Here is a 14,718-nt window from a genome sequence, read left to right on the forward strand (position 1 = left end):
TCTTGTCATTCACAGGTCAAACAGAGTAGGCTCAGTAAGAGAAAGAAAACTAACCATCATTTTACTGTAAATTATATATTTAATAGCAAACTACTTTATTTGCCTTGTATAAACAAGGCATGGGTATACTATGCATTGCATATACACTGATCCTGTTTTAACAGTACAGTGGATATACCAGTACAGTAGATATTAGTTATTCAAAATCCAGGCTGTATCTCTTGCGATAATATTAGAATCCTGAGAAGCTGCATCAGAGGAGTTAGCTTACTCCTAGGCTAGCATAGGAGCACATACGTCTCAACAACCAGCAACTTCTGAAGACAATCATTTCTGTGTAAATGGAAAGAATCTCAGACTTCACTGTCAGAAACATGCAGCAACATCATGAGACCAGACAGCAAACTTCTGTATTTCTATACTGGCCTGAAAATAGCATGTCGATCTCTCATGCTCCGGTGGTGCCAGTTTCAAAGCAAGGAAAGAAAATAAATTCATAATGCTCTTACCTGCATGGTGCAAATATCCACTAAGGATAGTTCAGAGTGCAAATGTACAGACTGAAAAAACAACCCTCAGACATCTTTCGATATAATTTAAAAACCAATAATGATAGGGCTACAAGAAATCTCTTGAGATTGTTGAGTCCATGTGTAATCTCAGCACAAAATGGCTAATATACAGTAATAGCCTGTATTTGAAGTAATACAAATTACAGAATTAAAAAAATGCTTTTATTTAGAATCAAAAGCTCCAAAATAAGGCTTAGCAGTATTTATTGTAAAGATGTAAATCAAATGTATGTTTCAGGTAGCCTTCAGGTACAAAATTAAAATGAGAAATACCTATTTCTTTCATCATGAAAATACCTACAGTGCTGCTGGATGTTAACAGCTACAGTATATGCTCTTATAACAGACAAATGACTGAAACCGTATAATTAACAGGAGTTTACTTCTAGAAAAAAACAGAAGTACATAAAGAATCCAAGGACAGCCCAATATCTCCGTATTGTAGCATACTTCTTCCCCATGAAGTACAAAAATTGGAAATCCTAGCGCATATTTAATATGCGACCACTTAGCAAACCATTACTTGTTTAATTTTTACTTCTAACAAAATTAGCGTAATATGACTAATACACCCACCTCACGAACTTCATTTTCCTTCATAACATGCCTCGTAATATACCGGATAGAATCTAGAGCTGCTTCCAAGGTGTTCCTAGATGATTCTGATCCGTTCATATTTCCTGTTTCCTCCTTCTGCGCAAAGTATCTATCTACGTGACTTCTCATGCAAAGCAGCTTGGGAAGCTTGTGAAGAAATATCTTGCGAACCCAAGGTGCCATAGCATTGTGTGTAGACGAAGAGCGATGATGAATATTGATAGCAAAGACAGTTATCACAATGGACAATGTCACAAATATCATAGTAAACACCAAGTACTCGCCTATAAGTGGGATAACTTTAGAAGATGATGGAATAATCTCTTCAATGACAAGAAGAAAAACAGTCAAAGATACCAGGACTGAAGTGCAAAGGGAAATTTTTTCACCTTCATTTGAAGGAAGATAGAAGACAAGGACAGTTAGAAATGAAAGTCCAATACAAGGAATAATGAGAAACAACGTGTAAAAGAGTGGCAGACGTCTAATTATAAACGAATATGTAACAAAGGGATACCAGCAGCATCCGTCAGTTCTATTTCCTTTGCTCCCTGTTGCAGTCACTATTTCCCATTCTCCGTTATCAAAAAAGTCTCTTTTGTCAACATCATAATCTTCTAGAACTATATCAACTTGTGAGCCATCGTAAGTCCAGGAACCAAATTTCATAGAGCAGTTTTGGAGGTCAAAAGGAAAGAAGGTTACATCAATAGTACAAGAACTTTTATAGTTTGCTGGTGGAGTCCAAGCAATGGTGCCATCATATTTTACCACAGTTTTTGTAGACGTTCCCTCAAAACGTCCATCTGCACTGAAAGAGAGATATATGTATGCATTTATGATGGAGTGTGTGTGTTTTAAATAGGAAAATATGTTTCGCTAATGTCATTTCAGCTGTTTGCTCCTTCAAAATTTTGTATTGCAGAGTCCACTTCTCAAGTTTTTTTGGTTGGTTGGTGTTTTTTTTCTCTTTTGTTTTAGTTTTTTAAACCTGAATCTCATACAGGTAGACAGCTTTTCAATAGTGAAGAACATTTTCAAGTCATGAAAAGATCTGTACAACTTTTGGTGGTTCTGATGATTAAAGCAAGGGATTATAAAAATCCTGACTTTTAGACCCATGACCAAACTCCAATGTTTCTGTTGCTAATACAACAGAAATATATTTAACTTTCATGAAATTATCATCATTCAAGAAAAAAAAAACACTCTAAACAGATAATACTTGGGTGCCACCTCCAAACTTCAAGTTATAATCAGTGTAACAGCTTTTCTTGTCTCAGCAAGTCATAAAAAGTAAAAGTGTTATACACGCACCTGAATTAAGCAGAAAGGTTCATTCAAAATTTATTTCTTCTGGGATCCATTACTTTACAGAAAACAAACTTACAGTTGAGGGTCCTCCACTTCAAATCCATGCTGAATATGACTTGCATAGCCATATTGAACAGCACGAGTTAGTTAATCCTCTCCCATTACACACTCCCTCTACACTACTAGTTTGTACCAAACACTGTGCAAAACGATGTCTTCTAATTAACAAAGAGCTAATATGAATAAGTGGAAATAAACTTTTCAAAGACTGGAAATGCCATACAGAAGCAAACGAAAACTTGCATTTTACATAGCAACAAAATCAATATGCATTTGGAAGCAAATTCTAATGTCTTCCACACATTCTTAGCTCTATTAAATGTACATGCATGGTCCATTCAGCGAGCCCTGTACAAGCAGCTTGGATGGTAAAGTGAGAAAGACTAAATGTATTTTATATGAAAAGATTAAAATCTTACTTGTCATACAACACAATGTCTGGAATCCAAATAGAATCTGATGGGACACGAATAGATGTTATTCCAGCATAGTCTTCAGGATTCCATCTTAATTTTACATCTATCCATTCCTGTAGATGCATGAAATGAAAAAATCATAATTGTGAAGTTTATTTAGGCAGGACAAGATCTGATGAAAACAGATATAAAGGCAATTTAAAATAAATAAATGCAAACTTCCAAAAGTCTTCTAAAACATACAACACTGAATGTGCTGAACAGACAACTGATACCACGTTTGCTTTCTGTTATAATAGCCAATTCACAGTATTTCTGCAGAGACCTTAAAATATTCATTTCCTTTGTCAGAGCTTGTTTACACAAATAAAATATATTATAAGCTGAAACAAATTTGAAGGAAAAAAACAGCTTCTGGATGAACATAGAGAAGTTTGGAAACTGATCAGAAGCAATATAAAATTTTTCATCAAAACAAACAAAAAAAACTGGCTGCAACTCACCATCCTATTTCCACCAGCAACGCTAAAAATAACACCATTAAAAACATAGTAGTATTTTGGTATTTTTATGTTTGAACTAAAAGCTCAAGAAAAAAAAAAAAGGCAAGTTTCTAAGAGTTAGATATAAGACAATTTTAAACACGTTCAGGTCAGTTCTTATTTCATTTGAACTGGTTTAACTGCAACAAGTTTTGCAGAAATTACTAAGAGGGAACAAAGTTTTCTCATCAATATATTCCTATCTATCTCATATTTGCTAAGTAGCAACAAGGTTTTCCAGAAAATAAATGCCTGAACTTAGTTACTGGAGAAGAAGAGAATGGGAAGAACCAAGAAAAACAAAAGGAAGTTGCCAAATAAAAATAATTTAGTTAGTGTGTAAGTAGAATTACAGTCTGCAACAATTCCTCAAGCTTAAATTGAGAATGATTTGTGAGAAGCATTTCCCAAGCTAATAGTGGCCACTCAGTGTACCATTGGACTTTGATTATTATCAAGCCTGAGGCTTTCTCCTAATGAGAAACAAATATTCTTAAGAGGAAAAAGTAGCTTTCTGTAGCAAGCATATACAACTCTGAAATTCTTCAGTGCTAGTTATCCAACTTCTGACAACAGAAATACATTAAAACAATAATACAAACGATTACACAAATCCATCATACTTTTCTTAATGCAGTTTTAAAAAGAAAGCTTATGTACCAAAGCAGTAACTTTTATGGCTATACACATGCCTTGGTCTGCATGCAGCCATGCAGTGCAGTGTCAGATTTCTTTTAATCAGGTACTTTTTCTTCCTCCCAATTTACTTTTTTTTTTTTTAAACTGACTTTTATAGCAATTAATCCTTTAAAGCTCTTCTAGGGACATTTTGTAAAGATAACACATAAAACAAGAATTTATGCACTTAAGTTCTCAATACATAAATATTCAACATTACTTCCAACTTTTGATTTGCAGTTATGAAACTTCAGATTTTTTTACTCATAGTTTACACTTACCTGTTTCAACCAGACATTTGTTGTCATCAATTGATTTTTCTCATCCTATAAAAATGAAGTGCATTTATGAAAAAGATTGCACAGCACATTCATAGTAACTAAGCTCTATAGTTCATACAGGTTTGTAATTTAAAATACAGAAAGCACTTCTAAAAACATTCTAGTCTTTGGTAAGTACATTTATATGAGAGCCTTTTAAACTTTACTTTTTTAAAAGTTGCATTTTCCCTCTTCTGTGTCTCTTTCCTCCCTTCATTTTATTTTGACTGTATTTCACGCAGTCTTACTGATTTTCTAAGAGGAAAAGAGCTATAAGACGAAAAATTCCTCTTGCAGCCATAACCAATGTATTCAACATGAAAAGAATATTCTGAAGTGAAAAGTCTCAGAAAAAAAAAATCTGGTTCATCTTTTTTATATGACAAGTAATGCCAAGAGATAATCTTTCTTACTATGGAAGCAACGTATTTGAAGCCTTTCAGGGTATTTGTTTATTTTTTCCTGGTTAGGAAGGGGAAAAAAGGAGTAGTATTTGCAAGTGTTACTGAATTTTAAAAGAGGAGACAGATAAGGCTTAAAAATTTGGCTTTTTTTTTTTCCCTAGTGAGTAAGTATATTAAAACACAATTCCCTAGGCTTATTAAGCACTTCACTCACTTTTTTTTTTTGCTGAAAACTACTAAACATAAAAGCCCCTTGTTTTCTCAATCACTTTGTCATCACTTCTTCATGCCCCCTTCTACAGTGTATTTCTCATTACACTTATAATCATTTTAAATGTTTAATCTACCATGTTTAAGCTAAAATATGCACACTTATTTCACCTCATACTACATTCAAAAATTGTAAGAAGTAGGGAAAAAAGTAAATACATACCACATCTACTAGCTGAGAGATTGCAAGACCAAACTTGATTTTTATTGTATCATTCAAGCGTTCCACTGGACGAACCCATCTTTGATAGTCTTCAAATAAGTGTTTAAACAAGCGATCTTCACTTTTAGCAATAAAAGACGGTTCAGATACGCCTATACAACAAAAGTAACTTATTAACATTGATTTAAATGAACAGAGTACATCTGCCTTCCTGTGTCCAAACAGCTGCAATTATGTTGATGCAGTATTAAATTTCTCATCTTATCCCCTTTCATCTGGAAGCGTGGCCAACGTTGTGCAAGAATGTTATAGCTTACCTGCTTTTATTAGCATATCCATACCACTATCACAGTCTTTAAATCTGTGACTCACGAACACAAGATAACATCAGCAATAATAAAGGCCAAATGAACTTTTGTCATTGACCTGGTGCCATATAATTACAGAAAGTCTCTAGAACTGAAAACTTATTTGTAAGAGACTGAAGTTCTATCATTCTAAACCAAGGTGGCACTTCTTAAAACCTGCACCCACACCATACAGGTCTTCAGTATATCACATAGCTTGTGCTCCTGTTTGAAATACAATTATCTTCATGTTCCACGCCTTCTTTTTTCTCATGGTTATACATCTTATGCATCATAGATGCATAAGAGCACTCCCCCCACCACCCCATTTTGTACTCTAAACACGCGCTAATCTATTTACCAGTGATTCCTCTATTTATTCTAATGTTTTATAGACCGGAAGGCGCCTTTCTCTTTAAATAATAGCGTGCAGTTAGTTCATTTTCAGAGCACTCAGGGATTCATCTCAAGGCCTGGAGACCAACTGATGGCCCAGAACAGCCAAAAATCTTTGTGGGCAGCTTACAAAGAGCAGCAAACAGAATACCTGGAAGAGCTTTGGACAAAAGCACTGTAAATGTAGGAACTGCAGGCAGAGAGCAGCCCACATTTGAAAGCAGGTATCTAAGTCATCCCAAATACGCCATCAAGCAACTGCTGTCCTTTATCTTAAAGGATCCAGGAGAGATGAGTCCTTTACACCTGTTGTCTCACTGAAGTACTATCAGTAGAAACACTGCTACCCAAACTAGGGTAAAGCTTCACATTTCTCTGTTGTGAGACACCATGTAAAAAATTATATACCCCAAATAACACGACAAGGGTGAACATGGGGAAGATCTGGGGAGAGAGGAGGACAAGAGGAAAGATCCGTACCCAGTAAATAACCTGGGTAAGAAGAGCTTTCAGGTGAAGGCAGCGTGGAACAAGAGCACCGCCTCCAGAAGCAGTGCAAGCTGCAGGCATTGCCCTGACAGAAACGGCTTCGGGAGGGCCTCCGACACCCAGGCCAAGGTCAGAGCAACTAGCAGGAGACAGGAACACCTGCTTTAGGAAAGGTTTCTTGCTGGTCACTGACGGGATTTAACCTGACTGACATGACTGCACAAGAAAGACCTCACAATTATTACATTTGGTCTAAGGGGTAGAGTAAACCAAAGAAAGACGTTAACAATCATCTCTTTTTAGTGCAGATTTAAAATGCCCCATTACATAAACGCATGGCACGACCTTTCTAGAAATGATGTGCTTGCTACCAGTCTAAAAAAAGATGCATCAAGAATAGAAAAGCACCAGAGAATGGCATAACTGGATTAAAAGCAGAGGCAGACATCCACACGAGTAGAGATTTAAAAGATTAACATTATTTTGTTTGGCAAGGAGGTGAATTTGGTGCACATAGCAGACGCAGACAAAGTAGTGAATGACACATGCAGTCAGATCAGTCATGGTATTTAGGCTTTTTCATTGAAGAAGGGAAAGGAAACAAAAGGATCAGTTAAATAAACAATTTCTAGTTGAAGTTTATTATCATAAGCATTCAGTGAACCACAGATTGTCAGACACAAGAGGACTAAACTTTCACAATAGCCTCAGATTACTGAGCTGAGCCTGGGCAGGTAGCACCACAGTGCACATCAGCTCTCACTTTAACACAAATTGCAGGATCCATCTCACAACTTGATCAACAGTTCGAGGGCTTGCATTTGACTGGCTAGCCCTATTAGGGCACCAATTTAGCTGGGCCTAGACACCTAGGGCACCAAAGCTTTTCCTTTCCTGCCATCCATCAAAGCACTGTGCTGCTAGCCCAGCCCTGTGAGGGCTCCCTACCTCCTGCACTGCAGCTCTGGGACAGCCCAGGAGAAACAGCATTATGAGCCCTAACTGGTTTGTGCCTGAAACTTTACAGTCAGGACAAAAATAGAATTGTGCCTTCAGCAAAGGATCAGCAAAGCAAGAGCAGCAGGACCCCTTTTCCCTGTAAATCCCACCGTACGCTAAGGTGCAGCCGAACAGCTCTTGTTGCATGCCAAATCAGCACTTCGGTTTTCATACAGCCCACCCTCCTGTTTCAAAATACCCCTCTGTTTACGCAGTAGTTCACTCACTGGCAAACACCACGCTGCTGGTCAATGAGCTGTTTGTTACCTGTGCGCGCTGTACAGCCGCCTGCCCCTGTTAGCTGCGTGTGCTGCAGAGCTGCCTGCCCCTGTTAGCTGTGTGTTGTACAGCCGCCTGCCCGTTACTCGTGTGATGTACAGCCGCCGCCTGCCCCTGGTACCCGTGTGTTGTACGGCCGCCTGCCCGTTACCTGCACATGCTGCACAGTCGCCTGCCCCTGCCGCCACGGGGACGTGTAGAGGCAGGAAGCAAACGGTGAGCTCGCCCCATACCCTGGCTGCTCCTCTGCTGGACACACGGAAATGCTTCGGACATAAGGATTGCTGCCCAAAAGGATGCAGCAACACGGCATTGCATGCATGCAACCCATCGCAGCTATTGGGTTAAGGTGTACTTATTTTCACTGATACCTTATAAGCCCCAAGTACCCTCATTAGCCAAGGACAACTTCTTATTTGTAACTACATGGATTTGCCAGGTCCTGCTTTTTGCAGACACCTGAAAGAATGCTTCCTGAGGATACAACTTAATTTCTTTATTTCTATATCCCTATTTCCTGAATTATGGATAGTTTCGTATATATTTCAGCCTAATGTTTCATAAATACCTGATTTTTGTATTAGCATTAATTACATTTCCCTTTTACAGTTAGGACACTGTACTGCATTTTTGAACAATCTGCAGCGACGACACAGCTGGGTATTCTCTCTCTGATAATTGACCTTGAAGCAATGCAGAGGCAGAGCTGCACTCTCACAGTTTCCATGTTCCTGTAAGACGACCTCCGGTACACCAGCACAGCACCTCCAGGGTACACGCTGTCCAGGGGCAGCTTCTCTTATGCTGTGCTAAACAAGGACATGCTCTCTTAACACTTTTCCCGGCTTAAAAAAAGGTTTTTCAAACATTTTTTCACTCAGACCTACAGTATACTCACCAATTAATAAGATGACCACATTTACTAACAATATCATCCAACTAGTTTTCTCGGACTTCTTTCTTTCACAGCAATATCCACGCTCCTCCCAGACTTCTGGTTAGCTGCTGTGCTTCCTGATACGCCGGGGCACTCTGGCCGCTAAGAGGAGCTTCCATCCAGGAGAGATGGCAGGCAGGCTGGAGATGCAGGCTGGTAAAAGCATAATGAGCTGGCAAAAATAAAATAAATAACCCCCCACTTTTGGATGTTTTATTTCCTAGGACCACACAGCTCACCCATCACACAAATTGCAGGTGTTCAATTTCTCCTTTCTGTGTGTCTGTATGCTTTTAGGATTATAAGGTGTGTAACTGTTAAAGGTTGTTACTGGTGTTAGCACCAAGAAGAAGATTCTGAAGAACTGGTGCTAAACAGAAAACAAGTACAGGAGGAATGAAAGGTGAAATACAGTTAATGGCTTAGGACAGCAGGCTGGCTACACCGGTCGGAGGCGAGCAAAAAGAGGATAAAACCTATGAGTAGCGTGATTAGCAAGCAGACGATCCGCAGCGTGAGTCCCGCCCTAAACCAGACAGGGAGGAGATGGAAGCCCCCAGCTCCGCCACCAGCGCACTGCCCCACACTCCAGGAAGGTTTTGCAGCCTTTGAAGGGCCATTCTGAGCACCCCTGTGCTTACATGGCTTTACTTTGGCTGACATCAGGTAAGTTCTGCATCCTAAATCCAAGGTAGTAGCCACCCTGTTCCATGACAAACCCAGTGGCAATGTCTACTTTTATTTACACCTGAAACTCTTCCCCACTCAATCTTTTCCAGAGTGATTCCACGCCGAGCACAGAAAGAGCCCTCAGTCATAGAAGGAAACGCTAGATGTTGGCCAAAAGTCTCTCTCTGCAAAGCACACTCATGATTTAAAACAAAAAGCCACCAACTTTGACATAGTTTGTAGTTGAAGCATCCTGTTTGCCGAAAAGCTCAGTAGAAATTGCAAGCAGTAATAAAAGTAGTGACAAAATGTGTATGCTTCCTTAGAAAAAGAACACGTGGGAATTCCAGGAATAAATGACTTAAGTCAAAGCATTTCCTAATTGATAGGACTGAGTGGTAGCAACCTCGGGTTGTCCTTGGATCACCACCTGGTGTGCTTGGAGAAGAGATTCACGGTCCAGGGGAGATGGGTAGTAAGGGTCACTTTTTAGGAACCTAATGTTAAGGTGCAGATTTAAAATAAATACATATTCTTAATGCAGATATATAACCAAATATCACTACAATGAAAATAACACTACTAAGGACAATAGTTGTGGCCAAATATTCTTACTTTCTGGTTAACGCTAGACTCTTTAATGGCCCATTAGCATAATGTATAGGCGGCTCTCCACAAATCTAACTACTACGAACTACAATACAACTAGTTTGCCCACAAACCAGAATGCTGAATGCATATGCACAGTACATATGCTTTCAGTACACTTGCATTTTTAAGATGATACTCTATTCTTTTTAGTACGTTTTACATGATTTATAACGAAGCACCTTGAAGGCTACAAGTGCAACAGCAACAGTTTACACCTTATTCTAAAACTGTTCAGTGGTCATTTGGAGAGAAATTAAAATATATTTCCATCTTTCCTATAAACTCCAATTTTTTCTACATTCAGCATTGGTGTTTTTCCTCTAAGTTTACAGCCCTGGTCACATCACAACGTTTGGGTAGCTGGTGATGACTTTAACTGCAAGCCACGTTTATAATGCAGCAGACAGGAAAAAGCAGAACAAGATGATTTTCAATAGTAACTACACAGATCTCTTTCTGTCTAAAGCTTTCTTTGCATTTTCAAGAACCTCCTGCCACCACTTCATTGATCAGAAGAGATGTGAAAACGTTTTATGCTCAATTTAATAAGTTAATCTTTTCATTGATTTCCCCTCCCCCCCTTTTAAATGATTGAGCCAGTTTCTGTATGGCCCTCAGTATTTTTCCCTACTTCTCCTTCTATGCCTTAGTGACCGGATTGCTGTCAGCTGCTGACAGTTCAAGTACCCAGTTAGGAGCAAGCATCAAGAAAGCACAAAAAAAAATGTTACCAGAATGCCCCTAAGTCAAAGCAGGATTACCACCAATTCTGCCCAGTTTACCGAGCAAGAGCCCGAAGAGGCAGTCCCTGTCTTCTGTACTTCCTATGGGCCTTTTTTTCTTCCCTGGCTAAGAAATAAAGCCAAACGCCACCACAAGCACAGAAAACACACCAAAGCCAAACCAAACCCCACCAGCACAGGAAAGGCAGCCTTTCTTAACCATTGCTTCTTGGTGGCTCTTTGTGCAAAATTGTTCTGCTTTCTTCTTTTCAGACACTGTCTGGATACCTCAAAGGTTAACAGTCCCTGAGCGACAGCCCTTTGTTTCTGTCACTGTGTGTTACTACATCCCTTACAGCGCTAGCTACCACAGTAGCTAATTTTAAAATTTTTAAAAATTTTTAAAATTTTCCATTTATTTCAGGATTATCAAGTTCCTGGGAGGATTTCTACTTTCTCTCGTACCTAGCACAGCAATAACCTGCCAACCAGCAGCAACACCCAGTGACTTACTGCAGGCATGAAACTCCCAAGGATTTTGAGCTGTGATGTTGCTTGGCCCTAGCCACTAGGAACAGAGGTACACGACCTGCAGACAGAAAGCAGGAAAGACATTTCTTACATTCAATTTTAATGAAAGTTTTCCACTTGGTAGTTGAAAAGTACAACTAGGCTATCCCCTACCAGCTTAGCATCAAGGGATAATTACTGCTCACATTAACGAATGCATGTGCAAGTTCTATAAATAACAGATCAGCATACTGTATGGCCACACAGTTTGCAGTTAATCAGGAAACACACGATCAGCTGCAGAGTGCCCCTTCCCTGTGTGGCGTTTTTTAGATGCACTGTTTGGAGCACAAACTGCCCCCTTCCGAGTACCCACGTTGTATGGTAAGTACATGGATGTGCCAAACACCTTCCTGTGCGCTCCAGCAAAGCCAGGGCCAGCGGCAGTCTCCTGATGAAGCACCACCTCCAGGTCCGGGGCGCTTCCTTGTGAGTCCACTGGCACCCACACTCTGCTCCATTTTCAGGGGAGAGAACTCTGATCCTCCTCCCTGCCCATCAGCGAGGGCAGGCCTATGAACAGGCTGCCTAGAAGCGTGGGCAGAGCCTCAGGGCAGACGTTCTGGTATCTCAGAAGCCACTGGGCCCTTTTTTGTTGGATTTAAGAAATGCAGGAGTCTGTCACCTCTCTTAAGCCACTTTTAGCCCTCAGCTCACCACAGGAGATGTGCATCGTTCTCACCCGACTGTTGACCTGCCAGCGAGGACTGAGGATGAACCACAAAGGCAGCACCGAGGAATGCTGAGTGCAAGCAGCAGAAAACATTTACACAGAAAGTGTGGATTGCACAGGGAGTAAAAGGAAGAGCGAGTACATAGAATTTTAAAGGTCAAGCCATTTATTCATACAGATTTAATTTAGTGGGCATGTATCATGGAAGCAAACCTAGGTAAACAATTTATCAATGGATGTAAATCTTTATGCAAATAGGACACAGGCCTTGGGCTTTTGACAAGTTGCCAGCACAGCCCTGGGTGCTACAAACCTTGCACACTGGCATTATCTTCCGCCCACAATAGCAGTTTGCTCATACAGCTTGATTCCAGTCTTGGACACACTGGAACATACGAACCACAGCTCACAGATATTCAGAAACTCTGATAAAAACAGAGGCAGAGCGGGAGATTTCAGAACATATCAAATAAAAACCAGGTTTAACCATTGTGGAAAGTGGGAAAGTACCCAAGTACCTCCTTTTCCTATTCCTCTCACAAATCAAGTTTCTCCACAAATCAGTGTTTGCATTTTTCTTCCTAAGAATCTCCAAAGAAAGAAAAAATACATTAAGGGTAAAAATAAAAATAAATAAATAAATAACAACCCAAGAGCCTCTTCCAAGGAGGAAGGCCTGCAGCTCCCCGTTGGTCAGGAGAAGGATCGGTTGTGCCAAGCCGAGCGGCGCACGTTGGGGTGAACGAGCTCCCAAGGAGACACCACCACAGCCCCGCACACAGCACAGCAGTGCTCTGGGTGGTGGTTAACTCCTGGCTCAATCCGTGCATTTAAATCTCGCCTCCTCGTTTAAGATACACAGCAAGGAACAGAACTTACATTTTGGCTGTATATTAAATCAGCTCATGCTTCATCTTGTCAAATCAGAATGATCCAGGATAAAAGGTTAGTCCATCACTAGACTATTAACTAAAGGAAACATCAAATTTATTTTCATTTGCTTTTAAAGTATCATCAGAACAAAGTCACATCCATAATTCACTTCTGCTCATTAGAATGATTGCTGTACCACACGCAAAACAGCAGTCTAAAATAATTTTACCTGTATGTCAACTGTACTTTTTGAGGTTATTATTTCTGCTTGGCCCATATCTTAATAATAGGCAGCAGTAATGTTTTCTAAGCTTAACAGCAAATCTCATTTTATTTTAGATCAAACGCTGTGAAAAGACAGCTTTATCCTTACTATGTACGGTGCGGTCTCAAAGTTACAACTACTGGCTTACGCCAAAAGGCCAAATTTGGCCTAACCTGGTTGCAGGTACTTACATACACTGCCGTATGTGCTACATAATGCCCCATAGTAATACCACTTCACAAGATCTTTCACCACGATGAAAAGCACTGCTTTTGTAAATACCGAGACCAGGACTTGTCTTTTAAACCATATTTAGCAGTAACAGATTGCAGTTTTGTATGCTGAACTAAAAACAAGATGCCAAAACAATTCACTGTCCTTAAGCCACACTTATGGCCATTCTTAAACTTTGTGCTAACATTCAGAAGAGTCAATTTTATTTTTCGTTAATTTCCTTTCTGCTTCTGAATACTGCAGTTGTGACTTCAGGATTTTTTTCCGAGAGCCTCAGCAACGTGCCCAAACATCACACAGAGCGTTCAGAAGCGGTTATTTATCCGTAATTCCTCGCAGGAGCGTCGGCTTCGCCCCGCCGGCCCCGTGCCCCTCACGCCCGGTTCCTCCCCACACCCGCTCCAGGTGTCAGGGCCCGGCCCGACCCCGAGACCCTCGGGCTGACGCGTGGCGGACCGCGAGGACCCGCGTTACAGACGTGCAGGGTCACCGCCCGCTGGGGCGCCGGGACCCGCTGCAGTGACCGGAACGGGCTTTGTGAAGTTTGCCCTCCCGCCGGCTGCCAACGCAGAGCGCAGGCACCACGGACCTGGGATCGCGGCTTTGTGAGGGGTGAAAGGAGCGGGACTCCGAGGCAGAGCCGCTTCGGAGCCCCGGCAGCGCTGCTCGCGGCGTGCAGCCCAGCTCGCCGGGCACTCCGTCCCCTCCGCCGGGCACGGCTCCTTAGCGCTCCTCAAGGGCCGCCCCGCGCCCGGCCGCGCTCGGCCTCAGCCCCGCCACACCCGAGCGGCCCCCGCCGGGCCCTCGGACCCCCTCAGAGCCCGCCCCGGTCCCCTCAGCGCCCGTCCCGGCGAGCCGCTCCCGCGCAGCGGCTGCCCGGGCTTCGAGAGGGCTGCCCGCTCCGCGCCGCGCCCTCCCGCCCTCACCCCGCGGGGCGCCTTACCGGCGTAGGGGGCACGGGCGGCGGGGCCGGCTTCGGGCTTGCCGAGGACGGGCACGAAGAGGCAGGCGAGGAGGAGCAGGGGGCGGCCGCAGCGCAGCCGGGTGCCCGGCTCGGCCATGGCTCGGACACGGCCCCCGCCGCCTCAGCGCCCCGCGGCGGGCACGGGGCTCGGCTCCGCTCCCAACGGGCGCCGCTGGCCCCGCCCCGCCGGGGAGCCGTGAGAGGGCGCGAGGGGCGGGCGCGGGGCCGGTGGGGCCGGTGGGGGCAGCAGCGCCTTCCCCTCCTACCCCCTCCCCTCCCCGTCTGACCTCCGTGAGGGGAGCGGCGGGACGAAC

General features: G+C 42.3%; 1 protein-coding gene across 4 annotated transcripts in view; it reads right to left on the reverse strand.

Annotated features, from left to right (window-relative positions):
• Window positions 1-14,633, reverse strand: part of CHRNA5 (cholinergic receptor nicotinic alpha 5 subunit) — a 15,784-nt gene extending 1,151 nt beyond the window's left edge. The window contains exons 1-6 of one of the 4 annotated variants that reach the window (XM_083850846.1): window positions 12,587-12,657; window positions 12,382-12,493; window positions 5,337-5,488; window positions 4,461-4,505; window positions 2,963-3,072; window positions 1,149-1,980 (exon numbers count right to left, since the gene is read on the reverse strand). In XM_083850846.1, the coding sequence (XP_083706972.1) occupies window positions 1,149-1,980; window positions 2,963-3,072; window positions 4,461-4,505; window positions 5,337-5,488; window positions 12,382-12,427 (1,185 nt within the window). In that variant the 5' untranslated portion in view covers window positions 12,428-12,493; window positions 12,587-12,657. Of the gene's footprint in view, window positions 1-1,148; window positions 1,981-2,962; window positions 3,073-4,460; window positions 4,506-5,336; window positions 5,489-8,744; window positions 8,956-12,381; window positions 12,658-14,383 lie in introns of those variants that run through there. The other 3 variants (XM_083850847.1, XM_083850848.1, XM_083850845.1) reach the window with 3 other exon arrangements.
• Window positions 14,634-14,718: the final 85 nt, after the last annotated feature.

This window comes from Anser anser (genome assembly GCF_964211835.1).
Source record: "Anser anser genome assembly, chromosome: 10".
Lineage (NCBI taxonomy): Eukaryota > Metazoa > Chordata > Aves > Anseriformes > Anatidae > Anser > Anser anser.